This window comes from Carlito syrichta, unplaced genomic scaffold (assembly GCF_000164805.1).
Source record: "Carlito syrichta isolate Samal-C Ts95f unplaced genomic scaffold, Tarsius_syrichta-2.0.1 Scaffold315401, whole genome shotgun sequence".
Taxonomy (NCBI): domain Eukaryota; kingdom Metazoa; phylum Chordata; class Mammalia; order Primates; family Tarsiidae; genus Carlito; species Carlito syrichta.
In genome coordinates this window covers 185,231-206,588 of record NW_007259497.1, presented here as the reverse complement: position 1 = coordinate 206,588, position 21,358 = coordinate 185,231, and the positions used below count along the sequence as shown (strand labels likewise).

At 38.0% G+C, this 21,358-nt stretch overlaps 1 protein-coding gene across 1 annotated transcript in view; it reads right to left on the bottom strand.

The window, feature by feature from the left end:
* KNL1 (kinetochore scaffold 1) overlaps positions 1 to 21,358 on the bottom strand; it is a 57,913-nt gene that overhangs the window by 19,310 nt on the left and 17,245 nt on the right. Inside the window, 8 exon segments of the mRNA XM_008072734.1 lie at positions 5,967 to 6,065; positions 6,863 to 6,930; positions 7,487 to 7,625; positions 9,656 to 14,593; positions 16,537 to 16,638; positions 18,267 to 18,273; positions 20,283 to 20,316; positions 20,607 to 20,659. Coding sequence (XP_008070925.1) covers positions 5,967 to 6,065; positions 6,863 to 6,930; positions 7,487 to 7,625; positions 9,656 to 14,593; positions 16,537 to 16,638; positions 18,267 to 18,273; positions 20,283 to 20,316; positions 20,607 to 20,659 — 5,440 coding nt within the window.

Genomic DNA, 21,358 nt, shown 5'->3' with positions numbered 1-21,358 from the left:
AGCCCAGCAGGTCGAGGCTGTGGTGGCCGGGAGCGGCCACTGCACTCCAGTCTGGGTGAAGGAGTGAGACTCCAACTCAAAAGAACAAAAACAAAAACAAACAAACAAACAAAAAAGAACTAATTCAAGTTTCAAAGTGCCTATTTTTAAAAGATCCTTGTCAGGTGCAGTGGTTCACAACTGTAATCCCAGCACTTTGGGAGGCTGTATAAATGCCTTATACAGGTATACCAGTTTAAAAAAGAATCTTTTAAAGTATATTTTTACTGTATCTTTTCTATGTTTAGATATTGGTTTTCCAAAGTGTTGGGATTGCAGACATGAATTACTGCGCCTGGCCAGTATAAAAAATTTTAAAATAACATTCTCACTGCTTTATTTTATAAATGGAAATTGCTCTGGGTGAGTCAGTGAGTGAGTGGTGAGTGAATGTGAAGACCTAGTACATTTCTTTACACTACTGTAGACTTTATAAACACTGCACAGTTAGGCTATGTTAAATTTATTTTTAAAATTTTTATTTCTTCAATAAGCTAAACTTAGCTTACTATAACTTTCTTACTTTGTAAGCTTTTAAATTTCAACTTTTATTTTTTCCTTATTTCCTTTGTCTATAAACTTTTTCTTTTTCTTTTGAGTTGGAGTCTCACTCTGTCGCCCAGACTGGAGTGCAATAGCACACTGACAGTCACCGCAGCCTCAACCTACTGGGCTCAGGCAATCCTTCCACCTCAGCCTTCCAAGTAGCTGGAATTACAGGCATGAGCCACCTTGCCCAGTTAATTTTTTTGATTTATTGTGGAGATGAGGTCTCGCCAAGTTGGTCAGGCTGGTCTCAAACCCATGGGCTCAGGCAATTCTCTCACCTCAGCCTCCCAAAGTGCTGGGATTATAGGTGTGAAATTTTTCTATTTAAATTTCTTTTTTCAACTTTTACTTTCTTGTTAAAAACAAAGACATAGACGTACATGTTAGCCTAGGCCCACACAGGGTCATGATCATTAATATTACTGCCTTCAGCTCTACAATTTGTCTCACTAGAAGGTCTCCAGGGTAGTAACACCCAGGAAGCTGCCATCTCTATGAAAGCAATGCCTTCTCCTAGAATACCTTCTGAAGGATCTGCCTGAGAAGGACCTGCCTGTTTTACAATTAATTTTTTTAATTAGTTGGAGTACATTCTAAAATGACAATAAACAGTATAGTATAGTAAATATATAAACCAGTAACATAATTTGTTATCAAGTATTATGTACTATACATAATTGTATGGGCTATCCTTCCATACAACTGGCAACAAAACACATATTTGTTTAGACTAGCAACACTACAAACGTAATAAGTTGTGTTAACATTACAACATCACTAGGCAATAGGAATTTTTCAGGTCCATTACAATCTTATGGGACCACCTCTGTATATGTGGTTATGGGACACATTACCGTATCTTCTTTGAAGAAATATCTTTTCAGATCCTTGAACCATTTTTAAATTGGGTTGTATTTTTATTATTAAGTTGAAAGAGTTTGTTATACATTTTGGATACAAGTTTTTTTTTTTTCTAAAGAAAGTAAATTAGAAAGAGAGAGAGAAAGAGGTGATTCGCCGCCCCAAGGTAGGGGAGGGGGCCAAAGCTTAAGAAAACATGGCCTGGCAATAGCTCAGAGAGCACATGACACCGTAACTTAGCAAGGCAATGGCCAGGTACAAGCTTCTTATCAAATGTATGATTTGCAAACGATTTCTCCCATTTTATAGGTTATCTTTTCACTTTCTTGATGGTATCATTTATAGCACAAAATTATTTAATTTTGGCAAACACTAATTTTTAATATTGTCACTTGTGCTTTGATGTTGTATGGAATTAATTTTTGTGTATAGTATAAAGTAAGAGTCAAGATTCATTTGTTTCTATGGATATTCAAGTGACTCAACACCATTTATAGAAAAGATCACTTATATATATTAAATGTTCATATCAGTGTTGGTTTCTTCTTTAAAAGTAAGCTACAATTCCTCTGATCCTAATGATAATTTTAATGGTAAAATTAAAAAAAAATTATTTTAAAACAAGGTCTCACTCTGTAGCCCACGCTGGAGCACAGTGGTGTGATCATAGCTGAGGCCACCAACTCCTTGGCTCTTTTTTTGTTTTTTTGAGTCAAAGATTTACTCTGTCGCCCCAGGCTGGTGTGCAGTGGCACACTCAGGGTCACCGCAGCCTTGATCTGCTAGGCTAAGGCGATCCTTCTGCCTCAGCCTTCCAAGTAGCTGGAACTATAGGCATGCATCACCATGCGCAACTAATTTTTTAAAATTATTGTAGAAACGAGGTCTTGCCATGTTGTCCAAGCTGGTCTCGAACTGGTGAGCTCAGGCAATCCTCTTGCCTTGGCCTACAACGTGCTGAGATTACAGGTGTGACCCACCATGTCTGGCCTCTTTTTTTGTTTGTTTTTGTTAATGGTAAATTCTAAAATAAAACTTTCAATGGTAATTAAATTAGTTTTCCAGTTCTTGGCTTAATTTTAATGATTTATATTTTGCCAAGAAGATCTTCTAGGTCTTAACATTTATTGTCAAAGTTAACATATATATATATATTTTGAGTCAGAGTCTCACTTTGTTGCCCATTCTGGAGTGGTGGCACGCTCATGGTCACCACGGCCTTGACCTGCTGGACTCGGGTGATCCGTCCACCTCAGTCTTCCAAGTAGCTGGAACTATAGGCGTGTGCCACCATGCATGTGCCACCATTTATAGAAAAGATCATTTATATATATCAAATGTTCATATTTTTCCTGATTTATTGTAGAGGTGAGGTCTCGCCAAGTTGTCCAGGCTGTTCTGAACCACGGGACTCAGGCAATCCTTTCGCCTCTGCCTCCCAAAGTGCTGGGACTACAGGCATGAGCCACTGTGCCTGGCAATTTTTTAGAAAATTATTTTAATCTCCCTTTTAATTTATGAACACATCTTCTTTCTCTATCTTAATCTTCTATATTTTACCTTTCTCTTTTGTCTCTTGTTTTCTTTATTTAAAAGACTTGGTCTCAAAGTGTTGCCCAGGCTGGAGTACAGTGGTGTGCCACCATGCCCAGCTAATTAAAAACAATTTTTTGGCCGGGTGTGGTGGTTCACGCCTATAATCCCAGAACTTTGGGAGGCTGAGGTGAGAGCACTGACTGAGCCCACAGTTCGAGACCAGCCTGGGCAACTTGGTGAGACCTCATCTCTACAATAAATTTTAAAAAAATTAGCCGGGCATGGTGGCTCATGCCTATAGCTCCAGCTACTTGGAAGGCTGAGGTAGAAGGATCGCCTGAGCCCAGCAGGTCAAGGCTGTGGTGATCGGGAGCATGCTACTGCCTTCCAGCCTGGGTGACAGAGTGAGACACCGTACTCAAAAAAACAAAAACTTTTTTTTTGAGGTAAGAGTGTTGCTATGTTGCCCATGCTGATCTCAAACTCCTGGCCTCAAGTGATCTTCCTGCCTCAATTTCTAAGTAGCTGGCAATACAAGCATGAGGCACTATGCCCAGCTTCTTTTTTCTTATTTAAACACTCTTCAGCAGTTTTCTTATTTTATCATTTTTTTAAAGGGCAGTTTTTAAATTTGTTCTATTAATTTTTGTTTTCTATTTCATTAGCCTCACCTCTTACCTGTATTAATTCTATGTTCCTGTTTTTTTGTGCATATTATTTTCATGTTCATCCTGTATGTTTGGCATTAAATATTCTCCTTTACCTTGCTTTCTTCTTTGATCCAAGAGTTATCCAGAAGTATTTTTTGGTTGTTTTTTTTTGCATCAGGGTCTCACTGTTGCCCAGGCTGGAGTGCAGTGACATGTTCACAGCCTGCCATAGCCTCAAGCCCCTGGGCTCAGACGATACTTCTGCCTCAACCTCCCAATTAGCTGGGACTACAGGCACACACCATCACACCCAGCTAACTTTTTTTGTAGAGACATGGTCTTGCTATGTTGCCCAGGCTGATCTCAAACTCCTGGCTCAAGCAATTCTCCCACCTCAGCCTCCGAAAGTGCTAGGATTACAGGTGTGAGCCACCATGCTCCACCAAAAGTGTTTCTTAATTTCCAGGAATCTTAGAATGCTTTCATCCTTCTATTAGTTCTGATTTTATTAGATTAAGACCAGATGATGTGGTTAATAAACCTTCCATTTTTTTTCTATTAATTAATGTTTTCTTAGTGGCCAAGAGAATAACTAACTTTTATAAATGTTTGACAAACTGAAGAGAGAAATATATTCCTATATAAGGCGGTAATTGTTTAAATTGAGTTTACTGATTATATTAGTCAAATATTCTATGATCTTATAACATTTATTTTTTTTTAAAGACGGGCTCTTGATATGTTACCTAAGTTGGTTTCAAACTCCTGGGCTCAAGCACTTCTTTCACTTCAACCTTCCGAATAGTTGGAATTACAGGTGCATGCCAGTGCACTCAACTTAAATATTTTTGATCTTGGAAAATGTTGACTAAAACCTTCTGCTACACTTACATGTTTTTTTTTTGTAGTTGGACTCTCATTCTGTCACCCAGACTGGAGTGCAGTGGCCGCTCCCGGCCACCGCAGCCTTAACCTGCTGGGCTCCAGCGATCCTTCCGCCTCAGCCTTCCAAGTAGCTGGAACTACAGGTGCGCGCTTCCACACCCGGCTAATTTTTTTATTTATTGTAGAGATGAGGTCTCACCAAGTTGCCTAGGTGGGCTCAGGCAATTCACTCACCTCAGTCTCCCAAGGTGTGGGATTACAGGCTGAGCCACCAAGCCCGGCTATACTTACATTTTTATAATAGAAAAAAGCATATGTTACTTTTATAATCCGAAAAAAAGTATAAAAAAACAAAATAAGTCAGGTGCAGTGGTTCACGCCAGTACTCCCAGAACTTTGGGAGGCGGAGGTGAAAGGATTGCCTGAGCCCAGGGTTTGAGACCAGCCTGGGCAACTTGACGAGACCTCATCTTTACAATAAATTAAAAAAAAAAAAATTAGCTGGGTGTGGTGGAGCATGCCTGTGGCTTCAGTTACCTCGAAGACTAAGGTGGAAGGATCACCTAAGCCCCACATGTGGAGACTGCAGTGGCCACGAGCGTGCCACTGCACTCCAGCCTGGGTGACAGAGTGAGGCTCCTACTAAAAAATAAATAAATGGCAAGAGAAAAACATTAAAATTTTACCTTACCAAAATTCATAACTTAAAAAGAAATCCACGTTTTTTGGGTTTTTTTTTTTTTTTTATGTCAGGGTCTAAGTCTATCACCAAGGCTGGAGTGCAGTGGCACGATCACAGCTCACCGCAGCCTAGATATCCTGGGCCCAAGCAATCCTGCCTCAGCCTCCCGAGTAGCTGGGACTATAGGTGCCTGCCACCAGAGTCAGTAAATTTTTGTATATTTTTGTAGAGACGAGATCTGTCTATGTTGCCCAGGCTGGTCTTGAACCTGTGTTCAAACAATTCTCCTGCCTTGGACTCCCAAAGTGCTGAGATTACAGGTGTGTACCAATGCACATGGCCAAAAATCCATATTCAATTTTTTTTTTTGAGTCAGAGTCGTACTCTGTCACTCAGGCTGGAGTGCAGTGGCACATCCATGGCTACTGCAGCCTCGACCTATTGGCCTCAGGCAGTCTTTTCACCTCAGCTGAGCTGAGACTACAGAAACATACCACTATGCCCGGCTAGTTTTTTGATTTATCATAGAAACAAGGTCTTGCCATGTTACTCAGTTTGGTTTCAAACTGGTCTCAGACAATCCTTCATGTTTAAATTTTCTAATCACAAATGTGCCTACTACAGGGAAACTTTCTATAGAAAAACTTGCTTCCTTTGATTCTTTCTTTTGCTTTTGAATAAATGCTAGCTTTGATGCAGTTTAGTAAAAAAAAGTAGAATATATTTTAACTGAGATAACTACTTTGTCAAATAATTGTACTTACATTGGCTGGGAGATTGCTCTGTCGGGGTTTCTGTATCAAGATGTGGACTTGAAGAAGTATAAAAAACTCCCTTATTGTTATTCTCCCATCTCTGAGTTTCTAAGAAAAGAAAAAAAGTTTACATGACCTTTCAAGGTGATATTACTTTGACTATTAACCATCTCATTTGTTTCTATTAAATAGCGTAAAGTACTTTGTATGTAATTATGCAAATATTATTGTGTTTTTTTTTTTTTGAGTTGGAGTCTCACTCTGTCACCCAGACTGGAGTGCAGTGGCCACTCCTGGCCACTGCAACCTCAACCTGCTGGGCTCTGGCGATCCTTTCGCCTCAGCCTTCTGAGTAGCCGAAATTACAGGCATGCGCTACAATGCCCGGCTGACTTTTTAATTTTATTGTAGAGATGAGGTCTCGCCAAGTTGCCCAGGTGGGTCTCGAACCTGCGAGCTCAGGCAATCCACTCACCTCAGCCTCCCAAAGCGCGGGATTACAGGCTGAGCCACCGAGCCCGACTGTATTTATGCAAATATTATCCAGATATCTGCAGGTTATACATAAGCTAGATTTTTATCCAAGAATATTTCTTTTTTTCTTTTTTTAAAAGAGTTGGAGTCTCACTCTGTCGCCCAGACTGGACCGCAGTGTAATGCTCAAGTGCTGGGTTTACAGGTATGAGCCACTGCACCTGGCCTAGAATATTTCTTAAGGTTATTCAGTAACCTTAAAACAAACCAAAACATACATTATTTAATCATGATTTCTATTCCATTTAATTAATTGGATCTTTAACAATGAAAGGTCATCTTCTTTTTGTTTAAAATACTTTATAATTGAAAAAAAATTTCTTAAATAAGAAAATTGGTTGCATTAGAAATGAGAAAAACTTTTAACATACCTCCCTCAAACTTTCTTCACAAATAGTGTCTCTTAGAAACTCTGATTCCATTTGACTATTGCGGTTTGCTAGAAAAAATGCAAATTCTGATGATAACAAACCAAAACTAAATAGTAAACATAATTTTGTTTATCTTTCTGATCTATTCACAGTTCATGATCCAGAATCCACCCACTGGGAACTTTGTAGCAGGGCAAAGTATATTATAGTTTTAAGGCTCCATTCAATATTTCCCCACTAATTATAAACCCCTGAAGGAAATCTATTCCTCTGTAGTACATCACTTCTCAATTCATTAAAATAACCAAGAATTAAAAATAAACTTCAATAAAAAAAGAAAACCTAAATATTTTACTTATCAACTATTTATTTACTTATTTATTTGTAGGGATGGGGTCTATGTTACCCAGGCTGGTCTCAAACTCCCCCACCTCAAGCGATCCTCCTGTCTCATCCTCCTAAAGTGCTGGGATTATAGGTGTGAGCCACCTTGTCTGGCTTTATCAACTTTTCATAACCCCCAAAAGGCATATACAACATTCAAATATTTCCTGAGCTAAATGTACTTATTATTAGTCAAGTAAGGAGATGGCTGCTATTATTTAGCCTTCATGAAGATCTTACTGCTGAAGTCCAGAGAGGTCCCATCAGCCTTGATTGAATCCAAAGAGCTGCTGCAACTAGATGGGGTCTTGCTCAGGCTTTTTATCAACACGCTGTTAGCATTTTTATCTATATCCCCTTCAGTATGGTGATCAAAAATCTGAAATTATCAATGAAGGAACATCATCAGAATAAGGTTATGACACTGATACTTATGATGAATGCTTGTTGAATACTAACAGAAATACTACTTCTAACACAAAATTTATCTATAATTCATAAGAAATACCTTATTAAAGAATTAGAATAAGTAAGAGGCATTTAGGCCTTTAATTAGAGTTAAAAGTAATTTTATTAAAAATAATTTTATGCATTATATTGTGTAAGCAAATAACTAATAACTTCTCAGATGTATCCAAGTTATAGTCAAATTCTGTAAGATACCAAATGTTGACCTATCCAGTTAGTAAACTACTAGTCACCAACATTGGGGCTAACACAGTACAGAATACCAGACTAGAATACTGACTGTTCATAAGGGCCTTAGCTAGAGTTCAGAGAAGAAACTTACTTCTGAGCTCTTCTACTTCTCTCCCTAGATGACCAAGATTCCTCTAGCAGAAGTCAAATGAGTCATGTGGTCTTGTTTTTACCATTTTAACCATCTGACTTCACAGCTTTAAATGCCATCTCCATCCACCTTCTTATATGTTTTTTGGAGACAATGTGTTCTTTGTTTAACTGCTGGAATGTAAACTCCCTGAGATTTTTATCTGTGTATTCCCAGCACCTAAAACAGTGCTTAAGACCTAGCAGATAATAACTATTTAATGAACAAAATAATCTCATAAAATCTGTTTAGTTAGATTAAAAAAAACTTTTTTTTAATTGACTTGGCGTCTCACTTTGCCGCCCAGACTGGAGTGCAGTGGCCACTCCCGGCCACCGCAGCCTTGACCTGCTGGGCTCCCGCAATCCTTTCATCTCAGCCTTCCAAGTAGCTGGAACTACAGGCGCGCGCTACCACGCCCGGCTAATTTTGCCCGGGCTCAGGCAATCCACTCACCTTGGCCTCCCAAAGTGCTGGGATTACAGGCTAAGCCACCGAGCCCGGCCAGATTTAAAATTTTTAATTACTACTTTCTGAAAGCTTCATGACTAATCATTTCCACATGACATCATCTTATAGAGTCACTGAAATGATCTTCTAAGCTTATTACATTTCTTTTTTTTTTTTTTTTTTTTTGAGTTGGAGTCTCACTCTGTCACCCAGACTGGAGTACAGTGGCTGCTCCCGGTCACCGCAGCCTCGACCTGCTGGGCTCCAGTGATCCTTGCGCCTCAGCCTTCCGAGTAGCTGGAATTACAGGCGCGCGCTACCACGCCCAGCTAATTTTTTGATTTATTGTAGAGATGAGGTCTCACCTGCCCAGGTGGTTCTCAAACCTGCGGGCTCAGGCAATCCACTCACCTCAGCCTCCCAAAGGCGTGGGATTACAGGCTGAGCCACCGAGCCTGGCTGACACCTCTGATATTTTCTAACCTTGATTTCCCCACCTATAAAACTTAGTTTGAGTGAGAGGTTTTGTTCTCCCCAAGTTATCCAAATAGTGTTTCTCCTCTTTAAAAACAAAACAAAACAAAACCTGTCTTCTTTCAATAAATACAAAACCTCATTTCACTTTGAGATATTGGACTTAACCTAGGTATTCTCCAACCTATTAAATAAATGGACTCTTGATGGATCCTCCTTAGCCAAAAAAATTCAGTCCAGCTTTTCTTTATGCAGTTGGCATAATAGAAAGGCTTTTTACTTCCCAAAATACACAACACTGAAGATGACTTCAACTCTATATATCCTCCTTAGACATTCTCATATACAAAGCAACATTAACAGTAAAGATTACAGATTTGGAATTAACTACAGAATTTCAACAGTGGCTAATTTTTATATAATTTTCCATTTCATTTCTTTGTAACTATATGCCACTTTAAATTGTTTTAAAGTCCAGCTGTTAGTTGTTAGTCAATTAATTCCTGAACATTCTATGCAGAAATATTTCTCCAGCCCTCAAAGTGGAGATAATTAATTTCTGTTTATCCAAGATTAAAATTAAAATTCAAGACCACCCACAATTAAAAAAATAAACTAAAACTCAAGAGCATTCCTTGGTTCCAGACAAAGCTCACCTCCCGGTCTTGTACGGCATCACTAAACTTAATCTCATTTTTTCTGATTTTTTTCTCATTCTGAATATCATCATCTTCTTCTTGTACCCAGGTTCGTTTCTGATTGTTGCAAGTTTCTTCCATTTTTTTTTCACGTGGTGAAATCTTTTCTTGGTATGTCTCAATCAAAGCCTTTTCTTCAGTTTCTATGCTAATAGAGTCTGCAGAATTGACCTCATCAGGATATATAGGAAGATTTTCCTCATTTATATATTGAGACGGACTTAGGTTCAGTTTAGCCACAACAGATCCAATGCCTGAATCCTTGCTAGAGACCGGCTGAGTTTCTAAGTGATTTAGATCAGTTGTGTCTGCTGGAATCTGTTCCAGGTTATCAATACCAGTGACACTACAATTTTTCTTGTTTGGCAATCTGGGCAAAAAGATTCCCAAAGAACGTCTCCTCACTTTAGCAACTGTCTTCAATGGGACAGAGGTGGTTTCAGCTCCACTATGAGACTTAATATTTTCTTCATCTCTATTATCTTTAGCATCACTGGAGACTGTGCTAATGTTATGTATTTCAGTAGCTTTCCCTATACTCATATCATTGTGTGCCTTATTTCCAAATTCAAGTAATTGTTCTGGAGGAGGTGGTATAGGAACAGTTTGAAAATCTAAAAACTCTTCAGTTTTTCCATTCAAGTTATTCAGATTTGGTCTGACACTACTAAGACATGGAGCCCTTGATGCAATTATAGGATCTGATGCTTCTCTAACATCGGCATGTGTTTCAGTAACTTGCTTAGTCAAGTCTGAGCTATGGTGGAAGTCTATAGCTGTATTACTTTTAGCTGTTTTAGTATTTTCCTTCAGTTCTTTTTTATAGACTATTGTAAACTGCTTCTCATTATTGAGCATTTTAGACTTGTTTTCACATGTGGGTGCAGAGGAATTTCCTATAATATTGAAAATCTCATTTACAGCTGTAGACAGTATTACTTCATCTGTATTGACATTATTCTGTCCTATTTTAGGTAATGGAGGTTGCTGGGTTAAAAGATGAGGCTGAGAAGTAACACAAATATCGTCAACAAAGGGTTTCATTTGATCCCTTGGAAGCTTAAATGACACTCGCTTTGAATTAAGGTTAGTCATCTCCACCAAGTCTTGACTATATACTAAAGTTTGATTAGCTAATAGATTTCGGGACTCCTTAATCAGATCTTGATCTTTGAATGGTGTCATAACACAGTCTAACTGTCCTTTTGTACTGGTTTGAATAACTTCTTTATTCTCTAACAAAGGACAAGGAGCAGAGAGAGGCAGTCCCTCAGATTTCAGATAATATTCACTGGTTAAATCATTTGCATTAGCAAGATCATTCTGCACTGGGCAATTATTAGCATTCTCCTTATCTTTATTACATAGGGACATGACACTACTTTCCAAATTATCAGCATAGGGAATATTTGGTAAACAGGAATAATTAACACTGGATCCACAAATAGTAGTTGCATGACAGTTTGTAAAATTCATATTTTTTCTAACTGTACTATTTAAGTGACAGCTTTCAATTTTAGCTTTTTCCAATGTACAGGCCTGGCCTACAACTTTCCCCGTGATGACTTCATCCATAGCAGTGCTATGGAATTTGGTGATTTCCATTTCACCTTGATCCTCAGACAATGTATTGACAGGAACATGCTTTTGCTCAGTGTGAAGAACAATTTTGTTTTCTACAGTCAGTGCTTGTTTTTTAGTGGTTTCCTGAACACAGCTATCATCCTTAGAAAAAGAAACACTAAAGGTTTTTTCTTTTGCTATACCAAGTTTAGGGTACTCTTGAAGTACTTTCTCTGTGGCTTGACAATCAATGAAAACAGTATAGGACTTGGTGACTTCCAGTTCATCGGGATTATCTACAAACACCACAGTTTTGTCCATAGGCCTCTTAGTAAATTCATCTGGCGAGATGGTTTTACATTCAAAGTCAGTTGTGTGGCTTCTAGTGATCTCCATGTCATCCTGCCCACATGAATACAAAATAGTTTTAGAAGTTCCTGCCAAAGGCACCAGATGGAAATCTCTATCTCCTGGGGCACTTTTGTCATTTATTTCCACCACACAATTCTGGGTAATATTCATATCATTTTCAAAATTTTCTGAAGGTGCCAGGCTTTTTCTTCTCTGTCTTTTCCCTGATAGAGGTTTATCCAGAAAACCAGGATTTTGTAGATCTTGGATATTTTCCCAAGTGGTTGATTTAGATACTCCCATGTTATCATCAGCTATAAATGCTACAGCTTTCGCTCTAGGATCACTGTTAGGCCATTCCTCCAGAAGGGTTAGCTGGCTGTCTTTTGTTACTGGATGTTCACTTTCATCATTTTTTGGAAAGAAAACACTCTCCTCAGTAGAAGTAGATATTACTTTTGGTTTTCCTAGGCTTTTCATTTGTGATAGTTCAAAGTTAGTTCTGTCTGACAGTACAGTTTCCTCCCTTGCCTGATAGTCAATGAAAACAGTGTGGGACTTTGTCATTTCTAGTTCATCATGGTTATCTACAAACATTAAAGTTTTGTCCATAGGCCTAGTAGTTATTTCATCTGGTGAGACAGTTTTACATTCTAAGGCAGTTGTGTGACTTCTAGTGATCTCCATATCATCCTGCCCACATGCATATAAAACAGTTTTAGAAATTTCTGCCAAAGGCACCAAATGGGAATCAGGTTTTTCTAGTAAAGGCCTATGGTTTATTTCCACTGTATAACTCTTGGTGATATCCATATCATTCTTATCACCCTCTGAAAATACAATAGTCTTATCAGGTTTTAGTCCGCCAACACTTTTCCTTCCACAAATTTTGCTATTTTGCTTTTCCTTCAGAAAGTCAGGTTTTTGCACATTTTTATCCTCTAACATGTCCATGATGTAATTAGATCTAAATATTCCAGTTTTTTCTATAGGATGTTTATCACGGTTTTCAGTTTTCACAGCTATCTGTCTGCTTACTGTTGTTAGCTGGCTGGTACTATGTTCTGAATTAGTTTTACCAAATTCTTGTAGAGCAGAAGGATCAAATCCTATCATAACAGTATGGCTCTTAGTTAGATCCATATTTTGTTCTTCCTCTGAACACATAATCATCTTGTGATGAGAACAGTCAGGTGTGGGATCACTTAAACATTTCTTCAGTGGCTCAGGCAGTTTAGAATTCTGGTCTAATATGGATTTCACTAAATTACTGTTAGCAGTAGTATTATGGCTTTGCATGGACTGCTCACATGAAACTGTATTTCTATTATTTCCCAGTGCTAGTTTATCAAGAGCTCCACCAATGTAGACTCTATTATGACTTGTTGCTATAACCTGATTACAATCAGCTGACAGAGAAGCTTTATCAAGATAGGGTGAAATCTTTAAAACCTGATATTTTTCTTTGCTCTGAGGGTCAGTTAGGATGTTTTTAGACATGTCTGGTTGTTGAGAGAGCTCAATATGACAACAGGCCATTTTTTCCCATTTATCTGAAGGGCTTTTGCTCTGAGAGTGAGATTTACTGGTATTCTCAGGTGCTAGATTATGAGATGAAAAAGGAACTTGATTTCTTAAGTTCCTTTCAGTCAAATGCATATCCTCACCTAAGAATTCAGTCTTTTTGTCAGTCAATGAAATAGATACAGGATTTGACAGGTTCTTTTGTAATCTTTCCTCAGATACACAAGGAACTGAGCTACAACTTATATTCATTTTCTCATCTTGTGACATGTTTATGCAATTTTGGAGCATCATTTCTTTTTCAGATATTGGAGTAACTGCTATCTGTACATTTGTCTGATCTTGTTTAAAAATCTGATTATCTATTGCAACTGTATGACTCTTGGTAATGTCCATGCTATCCTCTCCTGAATAAATAGTTTTCTCTATAAGATGAGAGACAGCATCTGGATTGGGATGCATTTTAGAATAATTACTCTCATGATTTAGGAAATTTTTTTCCTCTCTCATACTTGAGAGACACTTGGTCAGTTCCATGGCACCATTACAACTAGAATAGAAAACTGTGTTATAACCTTGAATAGCTGGACTAGAACACATAGATTCTGGGGTCATCGCCAATATTCTGGTATCTTGACTAGAAATCTGTGAGATTGTTTGAGTTTCTGCCCCTAGAGCATGGCTTCTGGTAGTATATATTTTGTTTTCAGGGTTTAAATGCTCTTGAAAAGTAGCATTTGGTTTATTCTTAAAGATAGTTTTCTTTCCTGAAGCTTTAGGTCCATAATCTGTTGTAACATTCATCATGACATTATGAGTTTGGTTTTCTAATTCGGATAAATTATCTGCTGGTGGTAAAATCTGTATAGTGTGGTTAACTGTCAAATCCATAAAGTCATTCCCATAAATTGTAATATCATCACCTTTAAATTTCTCATTGGATGTGGGAACCAATGTCTGAATATCGGCTGTATGACACTGAGTGAAATTCATCCCATCATCTTGTTCTCTAAAGATTCTAGTCATATTACTGTTGTTCTCATCTATGTTAAGAGATACATGCATTTTATGTGTGGAAGAGGAACTATTTGACTCTTTGGAATAAACAGGTATTTCAGAATTTTCTTTATCAGGTCCTAAAGAAAAAGCATTATGTTTTCCTATTTTTAATCTTTTTATGAAGTCATTGAAATTTATTTTCTTTTCTGAAGACATGTTTTCAACCATGGAAAAATTCGATTCTTTTTTCATCCTTGAATCTTCAGTGTGAAGCTTTAAGTTAGCTAGAAATGCTGTGGTATCTATCTTGGTAGACTTTTCACTTTTGGTACTATCTAAAAGGTCTTTGGTAATCATTACAGTGTGACTTGCTGTCAGGTCCATCTGATTTTCATCTGAAAAGATGACTGTCTGGTCATTTGCATGTTTCTTTTCATGGTTATGTTCTATAATTGAAAACTGTAATAAAAGCGAAAAATAAGAGATCAGAACAAATACAAACTTTTAAAAAGGTATTTTACAACATGTACTACATAAACAATTGTCAGTGATGGTTTCATGACACACTAGTTTGTTTCAATCAATGGTGTAGTATGTTATACATAATCTGTTATTAAAATTTCTCTAAACTCTGTGAATAATTCACTTTTTAGTGTTTGGAGCAAATTAAAATTGAAGGACAAATTTAAGGTTAATTATGAACACACTAGAATGAATAAAAAATGAAAAACACTGACAATACAAAATGTAACCATAATAAAAATTCTAATTACTATATTGGATACCAGGTTTAAAAAGTCTTGGAAAGGGATATGTACATGATGGCTAATGCACAAGGGGGACCCAAAAAAACTTGGAATTTATTTATTAAAAAAAGTGTGTTTTTTTGTTTTGTTTTGTTTTTGAGTTGGAGTCTCACTCTGTCACCTAGACTGGAGTGCAGTGGCCACTCCCGGCCACCGCAGCCTCGACTTGCTGGGCTCCAGCGATCCTTTCGCCTCAGCCTTCCAAGTAGCCGGAATTACAAGCATGCACTACCACGCCCGGCTGATTTTTTGATTTATTGTAGAGATGAGGTCTCGCTGCCCAGGCAGGTCTCGAACCTGCGGGTTCACGCAATCCACTCACCTCAGCCTCCCAAAGGCGTAGGATTACAGGCTGAGCCACTGAGCCCAGCTAAAAAGTGTGTTCTTATATGTTTAAACTTCAGTCACTTTCAAAATACTCTCTATTTGATGCAATACACCTATTGAGACACTTTTTTCCACTGCTCTAAGGAGTTTTAAACTTGTCAATTTTGATGTCTTTTAGTGCTTCTGCTGTTTTTTGTTTCACCTCTTCCACATTGGCAAAACATTTTCCTTTGAGGACTTTTTCCATTCAAGGAAACAAAAAAAGTTGCTCAGAGTGAATAGGGAGGGTGGGGCACAGTCACGCAGGTTTTGGTCAAAAACTGTTGAACACTTAGTGCAGTATGGGCAAGTGTACTCGTAAGTCACCCATCATGAAATGGACAAATGTGTTGAAAGAACCTCCAAAACAAAAATTTAGTGAAACACAGCCTCTCATTTTTTTTTTTGAGTTGGAGTCTTACTCTGTCACCCAGGCTGGAGTGCAGTGGAATGCTCATGGCCACCACAGCTTCAGCCTGCTGGGCTCAGGGTGATCCTTCTGCCTCAGTCTTCTAAGTAGCAGGAACTATAGGCATGAGCCACCAAACCTGCTAATTTTTTGATTTATTATAGAGATGAGGTCTTGCCGAGTTGCCCAGGCTGGTCTCAAGCTTCTGGGCTCAGATAGTCCTTTCCCCTTCACCTCCCAAAATGCTGGGATTACAGGCGTGAGTCAACTTACCCGATGGAAATGCAGCCTCTCTTAACAATGCTAGCTGGTACACTGATGCCTATGGGTTCTTAGAACACTTACCTAGAGGAGAAAGCCTGTAATACAAGGGGCCCACCATCCAAAAGACAATTCTGGGGATTGTTGGGTCGCCCTTCGTCTATTACACTCTGTGTTCTAATTTTTTTGAGAACATGATTTAACTCCCTGCTCCTGAAAGTATGGTCTGTGGACCCGTGTACCAGTATCATTCACAAAAGTTAGAAATAAAGACTCTCAGTGTCTACCCCGTTTCTACTGAATAAGAATCAATACTGTATTTTAACAAATCCTGAGATGATTTGTATGCTCTTTAAAGTTTGGGGAGTCCGGTATATTTCCCTGCTATTTAAACTGGTAGTTATTTATCCTTAGTTAACCAGAAAATTGGAAGTTTTTCCAGTCTATACTAATCTATTTTGTTAAATCATCCCTAAATCATGCCATTACAATTCAGTTGAGTTTTTAAAGTTTTAACTGTCGGGAGATTAAAATATGAAGGCTTTTGAATAAACTCATACCTCTTTCTGTTGCATCTGGGTATGAATGGGAGCACAAAGCAATGTGTTCATCCCTATTGAGAAAAAAGAAAAAAACTACAGTCAAAATATATCACTAAGAGTCTGATTTTCCTTTTCTTACGTTCTTCATCAGTTACAAGTATTTACCAATTACTCAGCTCTTTGTAAAAATTTACATATAAATTTCTTTTTTAATTGATATATAATTGTGCATATTTTGGGGGATACATGTGATATTTTTATATCTGTATGTAATGGATAAAGATCAAATCAGAGTAATTGGGACATTCGTCATCTCAAATATTTATCTTTTGTGTTGATGAGGATGAATTAAATTTAGTTTTTTTCTCTAATCCAAAATGACTGGTAGGACTGTATTCCATTTCATAAGACTTTTAATTATCCTATTTTAGTGACAGAGAGATCAATGATTGTTGTAGCCTCTATGTGATTGCAATATATATATATATATATATATTTTTTTTTTGAGTTAGAGTCTCACTGTCACCCAGACTGGAGTGCAGTGGCCGCTCCCCGCCACCGCAGCCTCGACCTGCTGGGTTCTGGCAATCCTTTCGCCTCAGCCTTCCAAGCAGCTGGAACTATAGGCGCACACTACCACGCCTGGCTAATTTTTTTTTTGGATTTATTGTGGAGATGAGGTCTTGCCTGCCCAGGTGGGTCTCGAACCTGCGGGCTCAGGCAATCCACTCACCTCAGCCTCCCAAAGGCGCGGGATTACAGGCTGAACCACCGAGCCTGGCTTGATTGCAATATTTTTATACAGTAGTGATAATTTTAAACGTGGAAAGTTTGGGCTCATTATCTTTTACTTCTCTATTTTTATTTTCTGAATAGTAGACAGTACATGAGGAAGAGTACCAAGTGATGAGACTGAAAAGTTAAGGTAAGATTTTGAAGAATATTTTATTCTATGTTGAGGAATCTAAATGTTCCCCTGATGAGACATATGTACTTTATTAAAATAATCTCATTGTAAAATAGAATGTATTTTAGAAAAATAATGAGAAGAAAGTAGACCCAAGAGATGAACCAATGAGAAAGCTACTACAATAGTTCCGTTTAACATGATAAGAAATCATATCGGGGTAAGAGAGCAATGGAAATGGAAAAAAGAGATTAGACTCAAGATATTTTACAATTGAAATACAAAGGTTTAGGTAATAAACTGGACTCTGGAAATAAGGAAGAAATTGAAGATGCTATATTAAAACAGGAAATACATTTCAAAATACTTAAGTTTAAAGGCAAATCTTTTTTTTTTTTTTTGAGTTGGAGTCTCACTCTGTCGCTCAGACTGGAGAGCAGTGGCACACTCCCGGCCACCATAGCCCCGACCTGCTGGGCTCCGGCAACCCTTCCACCTAAGCCTTCCAAGTAGCTGAAACCACAGGCATGTGCTACCACGCCCGGCTAATTTTTTTGATTTATTGTAGAGATGAGGTCTCGCCTGCCCAGGCGGGTCTTGAACCCGCGGGCTCAGGCAATCCACTCATCTCAGCCTCCCAAAGGCATGGGATTACAGGCTGAGCCACCGAGCCCAGCTCAAAAGTGTCTTTAAAAAAAAGATTCATCTAATACTGCTGAAGAAATTACAAGGCAGGCCAGAGCAGTGGCTCATGACTGTAATCCCAGCACTTTGGGAGGTTGAGGCAAGAGGATTACTTGAGCCCAGGAATACAAGACCAGCCTGAGCAACATAGCAAGACTTTGTTTCTATAAAAAATTTTTAAAAATAAGCTGGGTGTGATGATGCATACCTCTAGTCCCAACTACTCGAGAGGCTAAGGCAGAAGGAGCATCTGAGCCCAAGAAAGTCAAGGTGCAATGAGCCATGATTGTGCCACTGCACTCCAGCCTGGGCAACACAGTGAGACCCCTACTCAAGAAAAAGAAAAAGAAAAAGAAATTGCAAAGATGCTAAATGATACTTTTCAGATTGTATTTCATGGTTTGCTAATTTCAATAATACTATAAAAATGTTCTTAATACATATTGTTTGCTTATTTAAAAAATAATGACTTGTAATTTGTTTTCTAGAAACTTAGCCTTAAAAAAAGGAAATAGGCTGGGTGTGGTGGCTCAAGCCTGTAAACCCAGCACTTTGGAAGGTCAAGGTGAGAGGATTGCCTGAGCCCATGGGTTCAAGACTAGCCTGGGTAACTTGGTGAGACCTTGTCTCTACAATAAATAAAAAAATTAGCCGGGTGTGGTAGCAAGCACCTACGGCTCCAGCTATTTGGAAGGCTGAGGCAGAAGGATCCCCTGAGCTCAGCAGGTCGATGCTGGGGTAGTGGTGTGCATGCCACTGCACTCCAGCCTGGACGATGGAGTGAAACTCCAACACACACACACACAAAAATGTTGAACGAATTGGGCTATGAAGTTTTGCCTCATCTGCCATATTCACCTGACCTCTTGCCAACTGATTACCACTTGTTCAAGCATCTCAACAACTTTTTGCAGAGACAACGCTTCCACAACCAGCAGGATGTAGAAAATACTTTCCAAGAATTCGTCAAATCCCAAAACATGAATTTTTATGCTACGTGAATAAACAAACTTATTTCTCATTGGCAAAAATGTGTTGATTATAATGCTTCCTATTTTGATTAATAAAGATGTATTTGAGCCTAGTTACAATGAATTAAAATTAAGTATGAAACCACAATTACTTTTGCACCAACCTAATAAAAAGTTAGCCAGGCAGCATGGTACCCGCCTATAGTCCTAGCTACTCAGGAGGCTGAGGCAGGAGGATCACCGAAGGCTAGGAGTTCGAGGCTGCAGTGAACTATGATGGTACCACTGTACTCCAGCCTAGGTGACAGAGCGAGACTGTCTCAAAAAAATAAAATAAAATTTTGAATTCCATTGCTGAATTGCTTTCTACAATTTATATTCCACTTAGCAATTAGTGAATCTTCCTATACCCTTAACTGACTAGATTAAAAATGTCTTGGGGCAACTCCTTCGAGTCCCCTCCATGTGGGAGCTTTTCTGTCCTCTCAATAAATTCTGCTTTCCAAAAAAAAAATCTCAATATCGTCTAAATTTATACTTCTCTTATGCAGAATAAGGAAATTATCTTTTCATCTGTTAAACAGTCACAGTATTTACTTTTCTTTTTTTCTTTGAGTCAGAGTCTCACTCTGTTACCCAGGCTGGAGTGTGGCATGCTCATGGTCACAGCAGCCTTGACCTGCTGGACTTAGGCAATACTTCTGCCTCAGTCTTTCAAGTAGCTGGAACTATAGGTGCACGCCACCATGTCAGGTTAATTAATTAATTTATTTATTGTAGTCAAGGTCTCACCAAGTTTCCCAGTCTGGTCTCAAACCCTTGGGCTCTGGCAATCTTCTTACTTCCACCTCCCAAAGTGCTGAGATTACCAGTGTGAGCCATTGCGCCCATTCGTATTTATTTTTCTATGACATTAATATTATAATAAGAAAGACCAATTTAATAAAAAATATTAAGACTTGCTATTGATTATTTTAGACTGGCTGATGAATTTAAGGATTTATATATGAATATTGAGTGTTTCATTATATTAAAAGCATAAACTGTACAATGCTCATATTTACCAGATATAGTAGTATATAAAATTCTGCAAATAACTTGTTTTCTGGATTAATTCTAAGTATTCCACAAAACAGATACAAAAATAAAAGAATATTAGTTTAAAACTTAAAAAATATAATTTGAACATTTCCCTTACTTACTGTATAAAGAGAATATTTTCTCCTGCCTCTGTTTCTAAAAATGAAATAAAAATTAGATTTATTTAAGGATACACTGATAACGTACTAAAAAATTATATAAGGACATTAACAACTTTTCAGTAATTACTAACTACCTACTCTATTCTCCACCCCCATAACTCAAGGTATGCTTTTTAAGAAATAAGAGAGACAAGAAGTTATATTTCTTTCTACATTTTCCCCCACTAATCACTAAAGAAATGCAAAGTCAATAAGTTATGCCAATTAGATAGCCACAGAAAAATGTTAAAGAAAACAGATACAGCAGGAATTACAGCAATTTACCTGCCATTTCTGACTTTCTCACTATTTTCATATGAGACTCTGTCTGGAATACCCTAGAAGACAAAATAAAAATTAATGAAAATCTGCAATTTGTAACTAGATCTTTTGGTGATAATTTACAGTTTGTGTTGAGATAGGTAAAGGTGATTCTTAGACTTTAGCTTCCTCTTTGCTATACTATATGCTTCTAACATTTCAAATACCAAAATTAGTTTACCACATAAAATGTTACGGTTTTTAATAAGCTCTGACCTAATTGTTATTTTATCTCTCTCAATAACTTAAAATACTTAACTCAACAAGCATTTATTAGATACTCACTATATACCTGGTACTATTCTAGAGTCTGGGATACAAACACATGATCCTCAACCTCAAAGAACTTCCACTACAAGCAGAGAGCTGGATCAATGATTATAAACAGTATTTCAATGACTTTTGTTATTAATAGCTCAGTAGCATGAATTCCAGAGGAAGGAATTCCCTTTCATTGGAATGATTAAGAATAAGCCTCGCCACTGCACTCCAGTCTGGGCGACAGAGTGAGACTCCAACTCAAAAAAAAAAAGAATAAGTCTCATGGAGCATTTGATGTCTATATTATACAGTGTGACCAACTCATTCTAATCCTGCTAATATTAAGTATCATTCACTAGATAGAAGCTATGCTCAATTAGAAGTAGCTTAGTAAGCCGGGCTCGGTGGCTCAGCCTGTAATCCAGCGCTTTGGGAGGCTGAGGTGAGTGGATTGC